This window comes from Sciurus vulgaris (genome assembly GCF_902686455.1).
Source record: "Sciurus vulgaris genome assembly, chromosome: 17".
NCBI lineage: Eukaryota > Metazoa > Chordata > Mammalia > Rodentia > Sciuridae > Sciurus > Sciurus vulgaris.
Genome location: NC_136478.1, coordinates 71,109,610 through 71,124,845, shown reverse-complemented (window position 1 = coordinate 71,124,845; position 15,236 = coordinate 71,109,610). Strand labels below are relative to the sequence as shown.

The following is a 15,236-nucleotide window of genomic DNA, read 5'->3' as shown; positions in this document are numbered from 1 at the left end:
CCCGTCCTCCCTTCCTCGAGGCCATGTCCGTACTTCTCCTGCTCCTGAGCTGTCAGCACACAGAGCGGACAGACAAGGGACTGGGACCGAGGGAGATGAGGGAGCAGAGGGACGGGGTTGGCCTGGGGGTGGACAAGCTAGTGGGCAGAGGGGGTGGGAGCAGGAGGCCAGCCATGCTGCAGGGTAACAGCCAGCAAATGCCAACAGGCTGAGAAGCAGTGGCTGGTGCAGGGGACGCCCCGAGGCAGCGGCTCAGCAGAGGCGCCTGGACCTGGCCCAGGGCAGGGTGGGCAGGTGGGCACAGACACGCCAGGGTTAGGGTGCCCAAGGCCTCTTGGGGACCTGAGCCAGGCCAGGATGCACCCAGCTCAAGTCCTCCTCACTAGGAGGGAGTGCAGCTGCAGGAGCAGGTAGGGTGAGCACAGGAGGGACAGAGGAAGGGGACACGTGGAAGGGACACAGGGAGGGGACAGAGAGGGGACACAGAGAGGGGACACAGGTGAAGTGTCTGTGGATGCACAGCTCTGTAACTGACCAAGAACTTTGGCTGGTGCACCTAAAATTAAATCTGTGGCCCAGCAGCTCCTCCCAGTGGAGGCTGAGGCTGCTCTGCTTCCTCCTAGGGGTCCTGCCCAGACCCTCCCTCTCTGCTGAGCCGGGCTCTGTGATTCCCCAAGGGAGGCCCGTGACCGTCGTGTGCCGGGGCCCTGCTGGGGAGGTGAGGTTCCGCCTGGAGAAGAAGGAAAGTTTCCAGTACTGGGATGAGAGGACCTCTTCACCTTCTGAGACAGAGGCCAGGTTCCTCTTCCCCTCCATGAGTGAGGACACTGCTGGGCTTTATCATTGCCGCTACCTAAAGTCCCTGTGGTCAGAGTTCAGTGAAGACTTGCAGCTGGTGCTGAGCAGCGAGGACGCCACCCAGGCCCCCAGCCGGGTCCCAGCTCAGCCATCAGGTGTGTCCCAGGTCCTGGACCCTGTCCCAGCTGCCGTCCTGTCCACAGCCTCCCTGCCTCCTCCTGACCCCAAGCCCCTCCCTCTCCACCATGTCCCCTCAGTCTCCATGTCCTCAGTTCCCTGCAGCTCTGGTCTCATGGGGCACTTTGTGACATGGACACAGCTCCAGCATGGGGTGCACATGGAACTGGCCCTGCTGCTAGGTGGGGAGGGGTCCCCAGAGATGGTTGGGGGCAGACCTCTTCCAGAACCAGTGTCTCCTCACTCAGATGGTGAGTTCACTGTCCTTTCCACTGGACCAGAGCCTGTGGTGGCCCCAAGAATACATCCTTCTGGTGTGGTCACCTCCCCTGGGCAGGTCCCCTGGCCCAGGGGTGCCCCTGAGCAGGGCAGGGTGGTGCACCTGGAAGATGTGGGCCCCGATGGCCTGTGCACTGTGGGTGCTCAGCCCCAGAGTGTCCTGGTCAGGGCCCAGGGCAGTGCTACCCCACCTCCACGTCTCCCAGGCCAGAGGAGCAGCCAGTGCTGACTGTGAGGTCCTGCAGGGCAAGCCGGGCAAGCCGGCGGGAGAAGCAGAGGGAGAGACCGTCCGCAGGGTGGAGAGGAAGTGGCTTTCTCTCCCCGGGTTCTGCTCTTCAGGAGTCTGAGGACACTGTCTGGGGCTGAGTGATGGCCGGATGTGTCCTCTGCTTAATGCTCAGGGAGGAGAGGGCCAGGCTGGCGGGACCGGCTCTAAACAATAAGCTCCTGCCTTCGCCCACCCGTTTGTCAAAGCCCCTGCACCCGCAGGTCCCCACAGAGCCCGTTCCTCTGTAGGTGACTGGCTGCTGGAGGGGCGCTAGGGCTCTGAGCAGGGTGGAGGCTCGGGCCCAGCCCTACCCCTGGCCTTGGAGCCGAGCTCTGGGAAGGCCATCGTGAGGGACCCAGTCCCAGGCTCCAGGGTGTCCCTGATGCAGGTGACTCTGCGCCAGGCTCTGCTGCAGCATCGAATGCCACAACAACCCGGGGAGGCCAGGGCAGTCGGCCCCTGCAGCGCCTCCCCACTTCCAATGTGCAGAAACTCTGGTTCTCTGCCGAAGGCACAGGCCTGGAGGGGTCGGGGCAGAACCAGCCCAGGGGGCCCCAGCTAGATGCTCCCCAGGGGGCTGGACTTCACTGCTGGCCACTCAGCATGGAGCCCCAGGACCCACCGCCCAAACCCAGACCCTGAGAGAAGGGTAAGTTCTTAGTGGCCCCTGAGGAAGGTGCCCTGGGGAGAGGCGCGGCCAGAGGAAGGTGGCAGGGATGAAGTCCCGGCATCTCCCTGGCTCTGCCGGCGCTGGGCTGAGCGGGTGAAGCTGCGCCCACTCCCGAAGCCTCAGAGGGTCCAGCCCCCCTTGTGGGTGGTGGCTGGGACCGTGGTGCGGAGGAGCAGTCGCAGACCCTTCCCCATGCACCTCCATTTCCAGGGTGAGGCCCTCTCACCTGGACCTGGCGACAGTCTGTGAAGCTGAGCCCTGAGCCCAGGCAGGTGCGCAGGGTCCCAGAGGTGCCAGCAGGCAGGTGGAGGCCGAGGAGCCAGGCAGAGGGTCCCGGGCCTGCGGCGCAACGTGGTTCAGGGTCCCCTGCCGGCACTGCCTGCCCCTGCGCTCTGGGCCCCGGGCAGTTCCCCCAACCTTCTGCATCTTGGTTTAACGAGTGCGGGGTGAGCCCTAAAAGTAGGACCTTCCAGGAGCTGTTCAGCGGATGCAGGTGGATCCTCAGGGCACAAGCCAGCCCAGCACCCGGGGCACCTAGACAGAGGCCGCCTCTGTCACCAGCTGGCACCCGTCCCCATCTTGGGTCCCAGGCACCCAGGGCGCAGGCTGACGGCCACCCAGAGTGAAGAGAAGCCGCCTGACTTGTGAGCGTCAGTGGGGAGACTTTATGTCAGCGAACACAGAAGTCCCCTAGTGCAGGTGCACACGCAGACCCGAACCTGCAGGTTGTCATATGGCTTCAGATCTGTCACTTAGATCGCGGTCATATGACATACACTACGTGGTAAAGACACCAGCACTGGAGTCGACATAATAGTATACACGGACGCATGACAGGTAGAGCCACGTGGTTATATTGTGCTAACAATTTGTTACAGTAATTAACAAAAACCAATAAACCCCATATGATTATATACTACATATGTATAATTTACAGAATTGAATATCACTTATATATTAAGATAAGTTACTATTACGGGTGATTACATTATCTGCATGGATTAAATTATTAGTAGAGATCAGAAGTGCATAATTTCAACTATATACTTACATATCGAGTGTGAACGTGTTCAGAGGCCTGTCTCTTATCCATGGCTCTGTGTCCTGAGCCCATGTCCTCACTGGGACACCCTGCAGTCCCTTACCCACCTGATGGCCAGGTGCAGGGCACGGCTAGGCTGTGGACTGCAAACCCATGCAGAATGTGACTTTGCTGGACGCTGCAGGCTGCCCCAGGCCACAGAAGGGCTTCGGCTCCCTGGTGACCTCCTGGGGACACGTGCATAGTGCAGTGTGGCTGGTTTGTGTGATTCAGACCTTATGGAGAATTCACACTGTGGAAATGCTTGTCGCACACACTGCATACATATAATTTCAATCTGTAGTGCATCTTACGATCAGAAAGCAGAGGCCGTGATGGTGGAGAAGAGGGTGGGACCTTGGATCCTTCCTGGGGTCAAGATGTTGAGGGTAGGGCCTCTGAAGGAACAGTGATCTGACTTTCTTTCTTTCTTTCTTTTTTTTTGTACTAGGGATTGAACTCAGGGCACTTAACCACTGAGTCACATCCCCAGTCCTTTTTGCTTTTTATTATGAGACAGGGTCTTGGTGAGTTGCTTAGTGTCTCACCAAGTTGCTGAGGCTGGATTTGAACTTAGGATCCTCCTGCCCCAGCCTCCCGAGCTGCTGGCATTGCAGGTGTGCGCCACTGCACCCGGCTTGGTACCCTTCTTCAAGGACATTAAAGACGCAGCCTTGGGAGCAGAGAGTGAAGGGCGCCACCTGGGAAACGGGGACAGGGGTCCCTCTCTGTGCTGGTCGAGCCCCCAGGACCTCATCTGGTTCCCACGTGGTGGGGCAGTGAGCTGAGGGGCGGGAGCTCTGTGCTTGGTTTCCCCTGGTCAGGGCTGCTCTTAGGAACAGATGACTGCAGAGCTGGCCCTGCTCTGGGGCAGGGGCCAGGAGGGGCGGGCCCGGGTTCCACTTTTCCTCTTGGGTGTCCATGTCTGTGAAGGTCCAGACAGCATGGGGGGAGACGCTGTCCAGCAGGGCTTCGGTGTGGAGGTGGCATCTGCCCCTGGCTGGTGCAGAAGGGATGGCCTTGGCCACACTGGCCGCTGAGCCCTTGAAGCGAGGCCAGTGCAGGGAGGATGGCCTCTCCTTCCCTTCCCTCTGGTTAAATCTGAACGTCCGCAGCTGCTGGTGCTTCTGCATCGGCAGCGCAGATGTGGGGAAGCCCATCTGGCAGCGCTGGTCCAGAGGGAGGAGCCCAGGGTCCTGCGGGGGGCAGGTGGGTGGGGAGGAGCGGCCATCCGGCTCTGTCCAGCTCTGGCCTCCGACCCTCTCCTCCAGGCTCCTCCTCCCCAGGAGCTGCACTGCTGCCTTCCGAGGACAGTGACAACGCTGGTGACACGGGCCTGGGGTGTGCCTCTGAGGTGGTGGGATTCAGGCTCTGCCGGAGAGAGTGCGTCCCTGTGCACAGAGGGCGGCTGCCCTGGGCCCCTGGTCAGCTGGGAGGCTGGCTCCCAGGGCAGCACCGCTGCAGAGAGGGTCCCCACAGACGCACGGCCTGACCCGCACCGACACTGGGCGCCTGCAGTGGCGCTCAGTAAGTGCACGCTCTGACGACCCGTCCCCCTCCCCAGACACACCTGCTCTGCAGCTGACCACACAGCACCTCCACATTCTCATCGGGGTCTTCCTGGCCTTCCTCCTTTGCCTCCTCCTCCTCCTCCTCTTCTGTCTCCGTCGCCAGTGTCGGAGGAGACAGGGTAGGACTCGGGGGCAGGGGGGGGCAGCCTGGGTGGGCTGTTGGGTGCTGGGAGCAAGGTCTCCCTCCTAAACTCAGACCCCGACTGTCCTCAGGGCCCCCTGGTGGCAAGGGCCACTTGCAGAGACCGCAGGAAAGGTGAGACCCCTGGGCGTGACCCCAGCCCCCGCCCAGTCCTCAGCCGCCTGGCTGCCCTAGTACTGATTTGTTCTTTTCGCACAGGCTGGGCCTGGCTGTGGGCAGCCTAGAGAGGTCACCAGGTAAGCGGCTGACAGGCCTGCAGAGGGGAAGTGGGGGCTCAAGGGTCAGGAGGCAGCGGGGGAGGAGAAGGGGTAGGGCCTTTCTGGGAGGTTCTAGGTGGGCGCAGAGTGAGATCTGATCACACCTATCTTCTGATGTGCACCCCAGGGAATGGACCATGTGTCTTCTCTCCAGACCCGGCCACAGCTGGTGGACTTCCTGAGAAGGGTAGTGAGACCGGACACTCTGTAAGTCTTTGCGTTGGTCATCTCCCACTGCATAACCAAGTCCCCAGGCTTGGCAGCCCAGCAACACTGTCTCCACGTCCTGGGTCAGGAATTTGGGAGCAGCTGGACTGGCTGGTTCTGGCTCAGTCTCTCATGAGGCTGCAGCAGAAGTGTCTGCAGGCTGCAGTAATCTGCAGGCCTGACTGGGAAGGAGGACTCATGTCCAAGGTGGCGCACCCCACATCAAGGTGGCGCACCCCATAGCAGCTGGCTCTCCCCAGAGGGAAGTCAGGAGGGGCGTGAGCAGAGGCCACACTGTCTTCTGTGGCTTCAGTGGTGACCTGCCATCACTTCTGTCACCTTCTAGTCATCTTACCTACGCTGTCTGATACCCCGTGTAGGGGGATAGCGTGATGTGCTCCAGGAGAAGGGCCAGGGAGGTGGCTGCCCAGTCCTCCACCCCACAGCCCCCACCCTCACCATGGGCCCCCCTCCTCAGACCCCTGCTGCAGGAGACCCCCAGGAGGTGACGTATGCTCAGCTGGACCACCGAGCCCTCACAGAAGGGGCAGCCCAAGCTGTGTCTCCACTGACCGCAGAGTCCAGCACATACGCGGCCCTCGCTAGACACTGACTCTAGGCCACCTGACTCCTGTGCCTGAGGACACACCATGTCACTCTTGCAAAAGCCTGAAGCAACCATTGGAGGACTTCCCATTGGAGTCACCCAGGTCTGGAAAGCCAGCTGGTCAGCTCTGCGGAGACAGCGGCTGGAGCCAGAAGGTCTCTGAGCAGCATCAGGAGGTCGTTAGCCAGGTGCCCCACCACAGCTGACCAGCTGTTAGAGAAGCTATTGCCGCTACTTCCAGAGGACCAGCCACAGTCCCCTGGCTGTTTCCAGAGACCCAGCCACGGCCACGTACTTCTGAGATGACATACTGATGATGCTCAGTGGCCCCTAAAGCCCCCCTGAATTCCACTGCTGACCCTGATACTGGGCTACACTCAGGCGGCTGAGAGCTGAGCCTGATCTTGGGTGGCCACTCACAGGGTGGAGTTTTCTCCTGCTTGAGATTAAAAGAGAAAAGTATCCTGCCGACCACTAGGGGGCGGGAGCGCCTCATTTGATTAACGTGTGTGCCTGTCTCCAAAACAAACAAAACACAAAACAAAATAAAACCCCCAAAGGAACAGAAACCTTTTTGTGTACGTGTGAATGTCTTAAAATCATAAGCCCTTCACGGGATATCAAACATATGTACACAACCGTCAATTAAAGGAAAGAACGAAATAAGAGGGTCCTGCATACCTGTTAAAGGACGAGCTTAAGGGTGCGTGTGTGGCTGGGGATGTGGCTCAGGGGCGGAGTGCTTGCCAGTCTACACTGCGTTCAATCGCCAGCACCACATAAAACAGACGGACCAACAAAACCCAGCCGAGAACTGTGTAAGGAAAAAATGTCAAGCTAAATAAACCGTGATTTCTGGGAGCCCCTTAAAAAGAAAAGTGTGTGTGTGTGTGTGTGTGTGTGTGTGTGTGCGCGCGCGCCTGTGCTCCCAGGCAGGTACATAGGTGCTGGTTTAAAGCAGGGTCATCCTGTAGAGACCACCATGATATCCACAGATGCGGCAGGTCCTGGAGGGAGGGACGTGATGTACCCTGCACCCTCTCAGGGATGTGGCCCAGTGCAGGGAGGTGGCTCCTGGCAGGTGGCAAGGCTGTGAAGTGGTCATGCTGAAGCCCACCCCTCCTGACCACAGACCGTCATGGTCTCTGCTCCTCTGTCCATGCGATGGGTTGAGTGTCCCCAACTGTGTCCCGTTGGTCCAGCTGTCTGGGTGGATCCAGTCTCGCCTTCCCCTTCTGCTGTTTGCCTGGAATCCTCCAGGAGGTGGAGACCCTGTGTGGACCCTAAGTCCTCCCCTCCCTGTCCCCATGCTGTGGGGACCCTGGTCCTGTCAGGGCTCCATCTATATCTGTGAGGTGACGTGTCAATGGTCCTGTGCCCTGTGGCCTCCTCAGGACCTGTGACCCAGAACTGTGTCCATCACCAGCCCAGGAGTCAGCTCCAGGGATGCACTGGGGGTGCACCTGCGACCCCCGCCCATGGACTCTGGCCTTGCTCAGCATAGCTCAGAACCACGTCCTCGGGAGGCTTGGTGTTGGGGTGAGGGGTCACCAGTGAAGGCGAGCAGAGCTCACATAGCCTGCCTCTGGGATGCACACACAGGGGCCACCCTACACCATGGCCTGACCCCTTTCCCGAGGCCTCAGACGCTGGGGTTTAGCTGAGGAGGGATGGAGAGCACGCAGAAGGGACCAGCAGAGGGGGGCTGGATGAACGGGCAGAGCAGAGACGGCCCGGGTCCAGACGTCCCAGCCCTCACCTGCAGCCAGGTTGGAAAGCTCCAGGCTGGGGGACATGAGGCCCAGTGGCCAGGCCAGGGTCCCAGCCTCTGTCCTCTGGTGGCTGGTTCTCCCGGGGGGGTGTGGACACCACAGGCACGGAGAGCTCCTCACATCCTCGTGTGGCAGAGGCTGTGCTTCCCCCGTTCACTCCAGGACAGGGTGGCCTTTGCCTCAGACATGCAGCTGAGTCTGATCAAAGGCTACTGTGTGTGCTCCAGGTCACCTGTCCTCAGGGTCCTCCTGATTACCTGGAGACCTGGGAGGGGCAGGGGGAGCAGCGGAAGTTGGGTAGAGCCATCCCACTCAGGATGCCAAGGTCAGCCTAGAGGACAGAGGCTGCCCAGCCTTCTCCAGCCCTGTCTGTCTCCTAGGAGCCCCATGTGACATCAGCCCCATCCACAGAACTGGCTCCCCCGCAGGTCGATGTTCTGGATCTCTGCATGGTGTAGTGCCCATGGGGACAAGTTCTGCCTAAGAAGTGGGAAAGTGGCTCCTATTTCAGGGTCCCTGAGTTGGGTCCTGCCCACCTGCCAGTGACCTCGTGGCAATTCTGGGAGAAACCTTGCACAGGTGGCTCATGTCACTGAAAGAAGAGAGCACCCTCCAGAGAACCTGAACCTCAGGACCCCAGCACCCCAGGGAGATGCCCAGAAGGCTCCGCCCATGCCTGAGCCCAAGGAGACCGGGGTCATCATGGACTGTGCACTGTGGACCTGGACACTGCGGGGCCTGAGCATGTTCTCAGTCTGCACCAGGGAGCACTCCCTCAAGGCTGCTGTTGAAGCTCTCTGTAGAACGTTTCACTGTGTTCTTAACTTCAAACTCTGTCTTTGCTTTCTCTTTGTGACCTTAATTTCTTTGCTGGACCTTCTAATTTTCTTGTGCATGCTGTTTTCCTGATTTTGAGTAGTTCATTTTTAATTCTCTTGTCACTGAGATGCATTAAGATAATTATTTTGCTTTTCCCCAGGTAGTTTGCAGATCTCCATGTTCTCAGGTCTGTTCCTGGTACATTACTTGGTTCCATGGGTGGTGCCACCTGTCCCTGGTCATTCGTGACCCTTGTGACCTTGCACTGGTGTCTGCACATTGAAGAAGTAGGTGCACATCCCAGTCTATATAGACAAGCTTTGTCAAGGAAGGCCATTCACCAGCAATGCCATCTATAGTCTCCAGGTGGGTCTCATGGTGGGGACTTCATGTGGGATTTTTGCTGGACTCCTGGGGTAACTTACCTGTGCCTGGGTCTGTACGTGGTTGGACCTGGCATCTGGGTCATGGTCCCACCTAGGGATCAATGGGTGGATAGGTTGACTGGATCTGTAGGGGAGGCCTGGAGTCTGGGACTCTGGGGTGACCTGAGGCCGGTGTGCACAGCTGCCCACCTGGATCTGAGGCGGGTCAAGAGCCAGTCTGTAGCACTGGGGTAGGCGGAAGCTTGAGTCCTTGGAGTGGTCCTGGACCCTCACTCTGCAGGCTCAGTCTAGGACCCTCACTCTGCAGGGTCAGTCCTGGACCCTCACTCTGCAGGGACAGCCCCGGACCCTCACTCTGCAGGGTCAGTCCTGGACCCTCACTCTGCAGGGTGAGTCCTGGACCCTCACTCTGCAGGGTCAGTCCTGGACCCTCACTCTGCAGGGACAGCCCCGGACCCTCACTCTGCAGGGTGAGTCCCGGACCCTCACTCTGCAGGGACAGCCCCGGACCCTCACTCTGCAGGGTCAGTCCAGGACCCTCACTCTGCAGGGCCAGTCCCGGACCCTCACTCTGCAGGGTGAGTCCCGGACCCTCGCTCTGCAGGGTCAGTCCCGGACCCTCACTCTGCAGGCTCAGTCCTGGACCCTCACTCTGCAGGGGCAGTCTTGGGGTCTCTCAGCAGAGGCAGTCCTGACCCTGTCCATGAGGGATGGCCCTGGGACAGGGTCCTCCGGGGTTGGCCTGACCCTAGATCCTCTGGACCAGGCCTGGTTCCCAGGTCCACTGCTTCCTAAGGCCACAAGTCCTCAGGTGATGGAGACAGAGAGCCCTGAGCAGGAGGCGCCATGGAGTGTGTCCTTGAATGACCCATCCCTGAGCTGCTGAGTGGAGCAGAATGTCCAGGGAGACCCAGGCAGCTGGAGTTCCCAGCAGAGAGAGCAGGAGAGAGGAGGCCACTCAGAGGTGACCTGAGACCTCGGAGGGTCCCTCCAGGAGCCTCAGTGCTGTGATCAGCACGTGCACGTCAGGAAATGACCCTCAGCTGAGGGACAACCGTCACCAACAGTGTCTGGTACTACACAGGCCAGAACCAGGGCCTTTCCTCAGCTGGACATAAAAATCTCCCTGGAGGGCGGCACGGGACACTGGTATCGTCACAGGTGCAGAGGGGCCCTGCTTCAGTGGCGAGGACCAGGCACCTCAAGGTCAACGCAGCTCTAGGTTGGCTTACTGTGACTATTACCTACAGGATCAAACTGCTTCCCAGAAGGAACGTATCTGAGTTCTAGAACAATGCTCACGAGTACTCACCGGAATACAAATGCATCCGGCACCAGCCAAGTCAGCAAACACTGTCTGGTGTCCAGTCAAGGTCACCAGACAGGCAGAGGAGCAGACACCAGACACAACCCAAGAAGCCTACCGGGGTGTCCATCTCCCGCTCCTGGGCCCAGCACCGTGACCTGGCATTTGCTGAGGTCCTGGGGTTGCTCAGCTCCGTGTGTGGTACCTACGCCAGGCACGTGGATGTTAGAATTGGCACAGAAAGACATTAAAACAGCTGTTACGGGGCGAGGGAGTAGCTCTGCTAGAGCCATGCCTAGCTCACGTGAGGCCCTGGGGTCAATCCCAGCACCAAACCAACTAAGCCAGTTATCACAACTGTATTCCGTACTTTCAAAATGTTTAGGAAATAAATAGATGATGTTATAAGAAATGTGTGTGTTGGGACTACAGGGAACTTCTAGAGGCATAAACTGTCATAAAGGAAGGAAATAAACCAGTTGTTATGTAAACACTGCAGTACAAGAGAATAGAGTGAACTCGAACTTGAAGGTACAGCAATAGAGACACCAAAACTGAAAGAGAAGAAAACTCAGTTTTCTTTTTAAATGAAAAGGCATTTCTTATTATTTTCGTTCTTGATGATTGCCCCTGACTGGGGAAGTAGGGACCTCAGTGTAATTTTACTTTGCATTTCTGTGATGGCCAAGGAAGGTCAATATTAAACTGTTTTTGACAAGTGTCTGCTTAGTGCCTGGTCTAGCACAGGAATCCTGTCACCTACCAGAGGTGAAGATTCAAAGTGGGTGAGCTGAGACCTCAGCCCTGCAGGGACCAGCCATAGGGACTCTCCACTGTGACATTGACCTCCAGGAGCTCAGCCAGGGGCCTGCAGGACAGGACAGAGCAAAGCCCCCTCGCGGTCCCAGGGGAGGGAGGAAACCTGGAGCCACCTGCTGGGCGCTGCCATGGCCACAGCTCTGTGTCAGGAGAGGGAAGTGAACACAGCCCTTTGGGCCAGTTCTTCCCTGCCCTGGGGCTTCACACCAGCAGCCAGGAAAGGGACTGCCTGCCCCAGCTTGGTCTTGTGCTCCTAGGAATGTGATGTGGCAGGATCCAGGGTCTCTGCAGACCCTTCAGACAGAGGTGGGTCTCCTCTGACCACATCCACTGTCTGCCTGATCTGTCCTCATCCCTCCAGGGACACAGCAGCAAATACTGCTAGAGGCCCCCCGAGCCGGCCCCTTGCAGGTGAGGGTGACCTGGGCTGGTCCTCCCCTCTCAGGCCTCCCTGGGGCTCCATCTGTCTTTCAGCCTGTGCATGGCACAGGGTTGTGAGTCCCTTGCTAAGGCCAGTCATCTCCCCAGCCCTGCAGATGCTGTGGGAAGATGTCTGCTCCCTGTTCAGGTGAAGGCAGAGCAGCAGACCCTGAGCACCTGGCTGTGCAGCTCACCTGGAGCTTCATGCTGGACATGAGCCCAGAGAGTGAACAGCAGAAAATTGAAGAAAGGCAAGAAAGCCAGGTATGGTGGCACATGCCTGTAATCCAGTGGCTAGGGAGGCTGAGATGGGCGAATTGCAAGTTCAAGGCCAGCCTCAGCAGTTTAGTGAGACCACAAGAAACTCAGTGAGACCCTGTGTCTAACTGAAAATGAAACTGCTGGGGTGTAGTTTAGGGCAGAGGGCGCCTGGGTTCAGAAGAAAATCCTGTTGTGCTCCTCCACTGCCCGGGTACCATGAGCATTTATCACCTTCTCTGACCCTCAGTTCCCTCTTCCTGACCAGGTTGTCACAAACGTTCTCTGCAGAGGGACTTGGGGAGGGGTGCAGAGTCCATGGGAGGGGCTTTGTCTGGTTAGTCAGCAAAACAGCTTAGGACATGCACTGGGGAGGCTGGGACCTGGGAGGATCCAGGCTTTGGGCTCCTGGTCAGGTTGCACGATTGCTGTGTCCACTGAAGGCCCAGTGCTGGGTGCTCTGTCCTTGTCACAGCTCTGCAAGAGAGGGAGCTGCACAGCCCGCCTGCTGGGCTTCACCATAGTCTCACTGACCTGGATGGGTCAGACCAGCTCCATCCACGGCAGCCCTCAGCTCTCCCCTGTGTGGGACATGAACCCTGAGAAGCACTGTGAAGCCCCACGTCCAGAGAAGCTGGATCACAGAGAGACAGAGAGGTGACCCTGCACTGCTGGACACTCACCTGGCCAACAATTTCGGTTTCCTGAAAACCCCTTGTAGAGGAACTGGCACCCCAGGAGAGATTCAGAGAGCCCTGTCCAGAGCAGGTGATTTCAGGTGCACACCAGCCAGAGCAGGGGACTCCAGGTGCACACCAGCCAGAGCAGGGGACTCCAGGTGCACACCAGCCAGAGCGGGGACTCCAGGTACACACCAGCAGAGCAGGGGACTCCAGGTGCACACCAGCCAGAGCGGGGGACTCTAGGTGCACACCAGCCAGAGCAGGGGACTCCAGGTGCACTCTGTTTACTGCTGGAGGAGCCCATGTCCAAAAGCATGTCTTCTGCAAGGACATGCAGGCGGAGCCTGTGTCCTGCAGGATGCGGGAGCTGCCTGTCCAGAGTGAAGTGGGGCAGGGCCAGGGCCACAGCAGGTGCGTGGGCTTCCTGGGATGTATGCACATGTCCAGGGTTAGTGATGGCCTGTGCTGCAGACCAGCATGCAACTGTCCGTAGGTATCTTAAGACTCTGTGCACAAATAGGTGTGAAATGCTGACCAGGAGCACCTGGTGGACTGAATGGAGGACAACCCCCAGGGATGCTATCACTTCAAGCTGGGTCCCTGCACCTCCCCTTACCTCTCCAAGGTATGTTTAGGGCTGGCCTCTGTCCAGCACAGGACAACCTGTCAGGAGGTGGATCCCAGGCATCACACAGGCAAAACACAACTGGAAATCCAGGGCTGCCCTCGGAGCCCACAGGGCAGGAATGAGGAATAGTGAGACCAGGAATCTAAGACAGTACCACTGAAGGTGCCCAGGGCTCTGGCTGATAGAGTGACAGCTCAGAAGAGGAGACGGGCATCTCAGGAAAGAACCTAAAAGAAGTTCCCCCAGATGCCAGAAGGACTGGCATGAACAGGAGAAGACCACTGCGGGCTGTCCCAGGGTGGAACCATGGAGGGAGGATATTGAGCTGGAGACTGTAGCAGTGGAAATGTCAAGAGTTCAGAGACAAGAACCTCGACGGACTGAGGGACAGGTGTCTCTCTGCACCCCACAGCACCAGGAGGAGGAAGGAGAAGGACACGGGGTCTCAGAGGGTTCAACAATGACTGGGGGTCCCCAGTTCCCATCGGACACCAAACCCCAGACCCAGGAACCTCAGGGGCACCGCACAGGACCAGGCAGGGGCACCACCCTGGGCACTGAGCTCAGGCTGCAGGAAGCCAGGTAGTGGTGGAAACCACACCTGCACAGGGAGGGACACAGGCTCTGCCAGGACCACTCAGAACCCAGGGGGCAGCTGGAGGGTGGGAGAGAGAAGGGAGGAGAGAGAGAGCAGCAGCCTCCAGCCCTGCCCTGCCAGGTGGAGGCAAAGAGCAGCTGGCTCACACCCCTCTAGGGGACCTGCTGGCAGCTGACCTGCCCTGAGGAAATGCTAAGCCAAGGTCCTGGGGGCAGGACACTGACCTCCAGCAGCCAATGGACTACCAATGAAGGGCAGGCCTGGTGGGTGCTGAGGAGCCCTGCCAGCTCTGGAGGGGACGCTGTGCCATCCTCTGCACCACCCAGGAGAGGAAGCAGAGGGAAGGTCCTAAGTCATTCCCAGAGGCCTGCAGCATCTGACACCACACCACACAAGGACTTCCCGGGGAAGGAAAGCACCCTGGACATCCCCATGGAGACAGGGAACAACCCTCCACAGAAGAGGCCCTCACTGCACAGCATCCCAGTCCAGCACACCACCTCCTCACTGGGTCCCAGAGGCCTGGTCCCCTAGTGACGTCACTGCCTGAGCTTCGTGTGAGGGCACTGGGTGGTGTTTGCAGGACAGTGTTGCCCAGTGGTGCGTTTCTCAGCAGGAGGGCGAGGGCTCAGTGGGACACATCTGCCTCAGCAAATCCAACCAGCAGGTGCAGAAGAGTCACACAGTGTGACCAAGGGGCGTGTGTCCCAGGTGTGCAGAGGCAGTTCATCATCCAAAGCCCATTAGTGTGATCCATCACAGCAACGGGTGACAAGGATGGTCCCCTGCAAGTCACCTCAGAGCTGGAGGAAGAGCGCTTTGCAGGGTCCACATGCACTTGTCAGAGAAAAGCCCTCAGTGAGTCAGGAGAGGAGCAGAGCCTCACCCTGACTCGGAAGAGCCCAGAGAGCCAAGGCCCAGGTCCCAGCTGAGGCGAGAAGCCATCTGCTCCCACTCCATCAGGGCAGCCAGGAGCCCTGAGCCTCATCCTCCTGCTCCTGCCCCAGGACCCAGGGACAGGAGTGAGGGGAGCTAGGTGTCCGGGTGGGAGGATGGAAGGGAAGAGCTTGTTCACAGTGTCACCAGGGGCAATGCAAGGACCTAGGGGTTCAGTGAAGAAAGGAGACCCTGCAGGACCAGGGGGCTATGCCAGCCAGGGGACTCGTAGAAGTGCCAGGTGGATGGTTTCTAAGACCAGCAGTGAGCAGATGAATCTGGACTTAGAGCCAGCACTCGGGTGACGTGGTGATACCTGGGCAGGTGGAGGTGGCCAGGAGGGACGTGGACGGTAACAGCAAACACTCAGCAGGACTCCCGGTTTTTTAACGTGACTTTTTCAGAGCCATGACGACAGTACCACCACCAGATACACAGTCCTCAGACACCAGCCTGTGCTCCACCTCCCGTGTTTCAGGGAAGCTGCACAGACAGCTCCTCAGGGGACAGGCTCCTGGAGGGCTGCAGAGAGCGGTGGGCCAGCTCTGTGTGCT

At 58.8% G+C, this 15,236-nt stretch overlaps 1 protein-coding gene across 1 annotated transcript; it reads left to right on the top strand.

Moving 5' to 3' along the window:
* Positions 1-514: 514 nt before the first annotated feature.
* On the top strand, positions 515-6,222 carry LAIR1 (leukocyte associated immunoglobulin like receptor 1; the record flags this gene model as incomplete). Its single annotated transcript, XM_079118735.1, has 6 exons — positions 515-953; positions 4,838-4,963; positions 5,058-5,100; positions 5,185-5,222; positions 5,371-5,450; positions 5,929-6,222. 6 exons carry the CDS (start codon positions 515-517, stop codon positions 6,061-6,063), a joined length of 861 nt encoding a protein of 286 aa, XP_078974861.1. The 3' UTR covers positions 6,064-6,222.
* Positions 6,223-15,236: the final 9,014 nt, after the last annotated feature.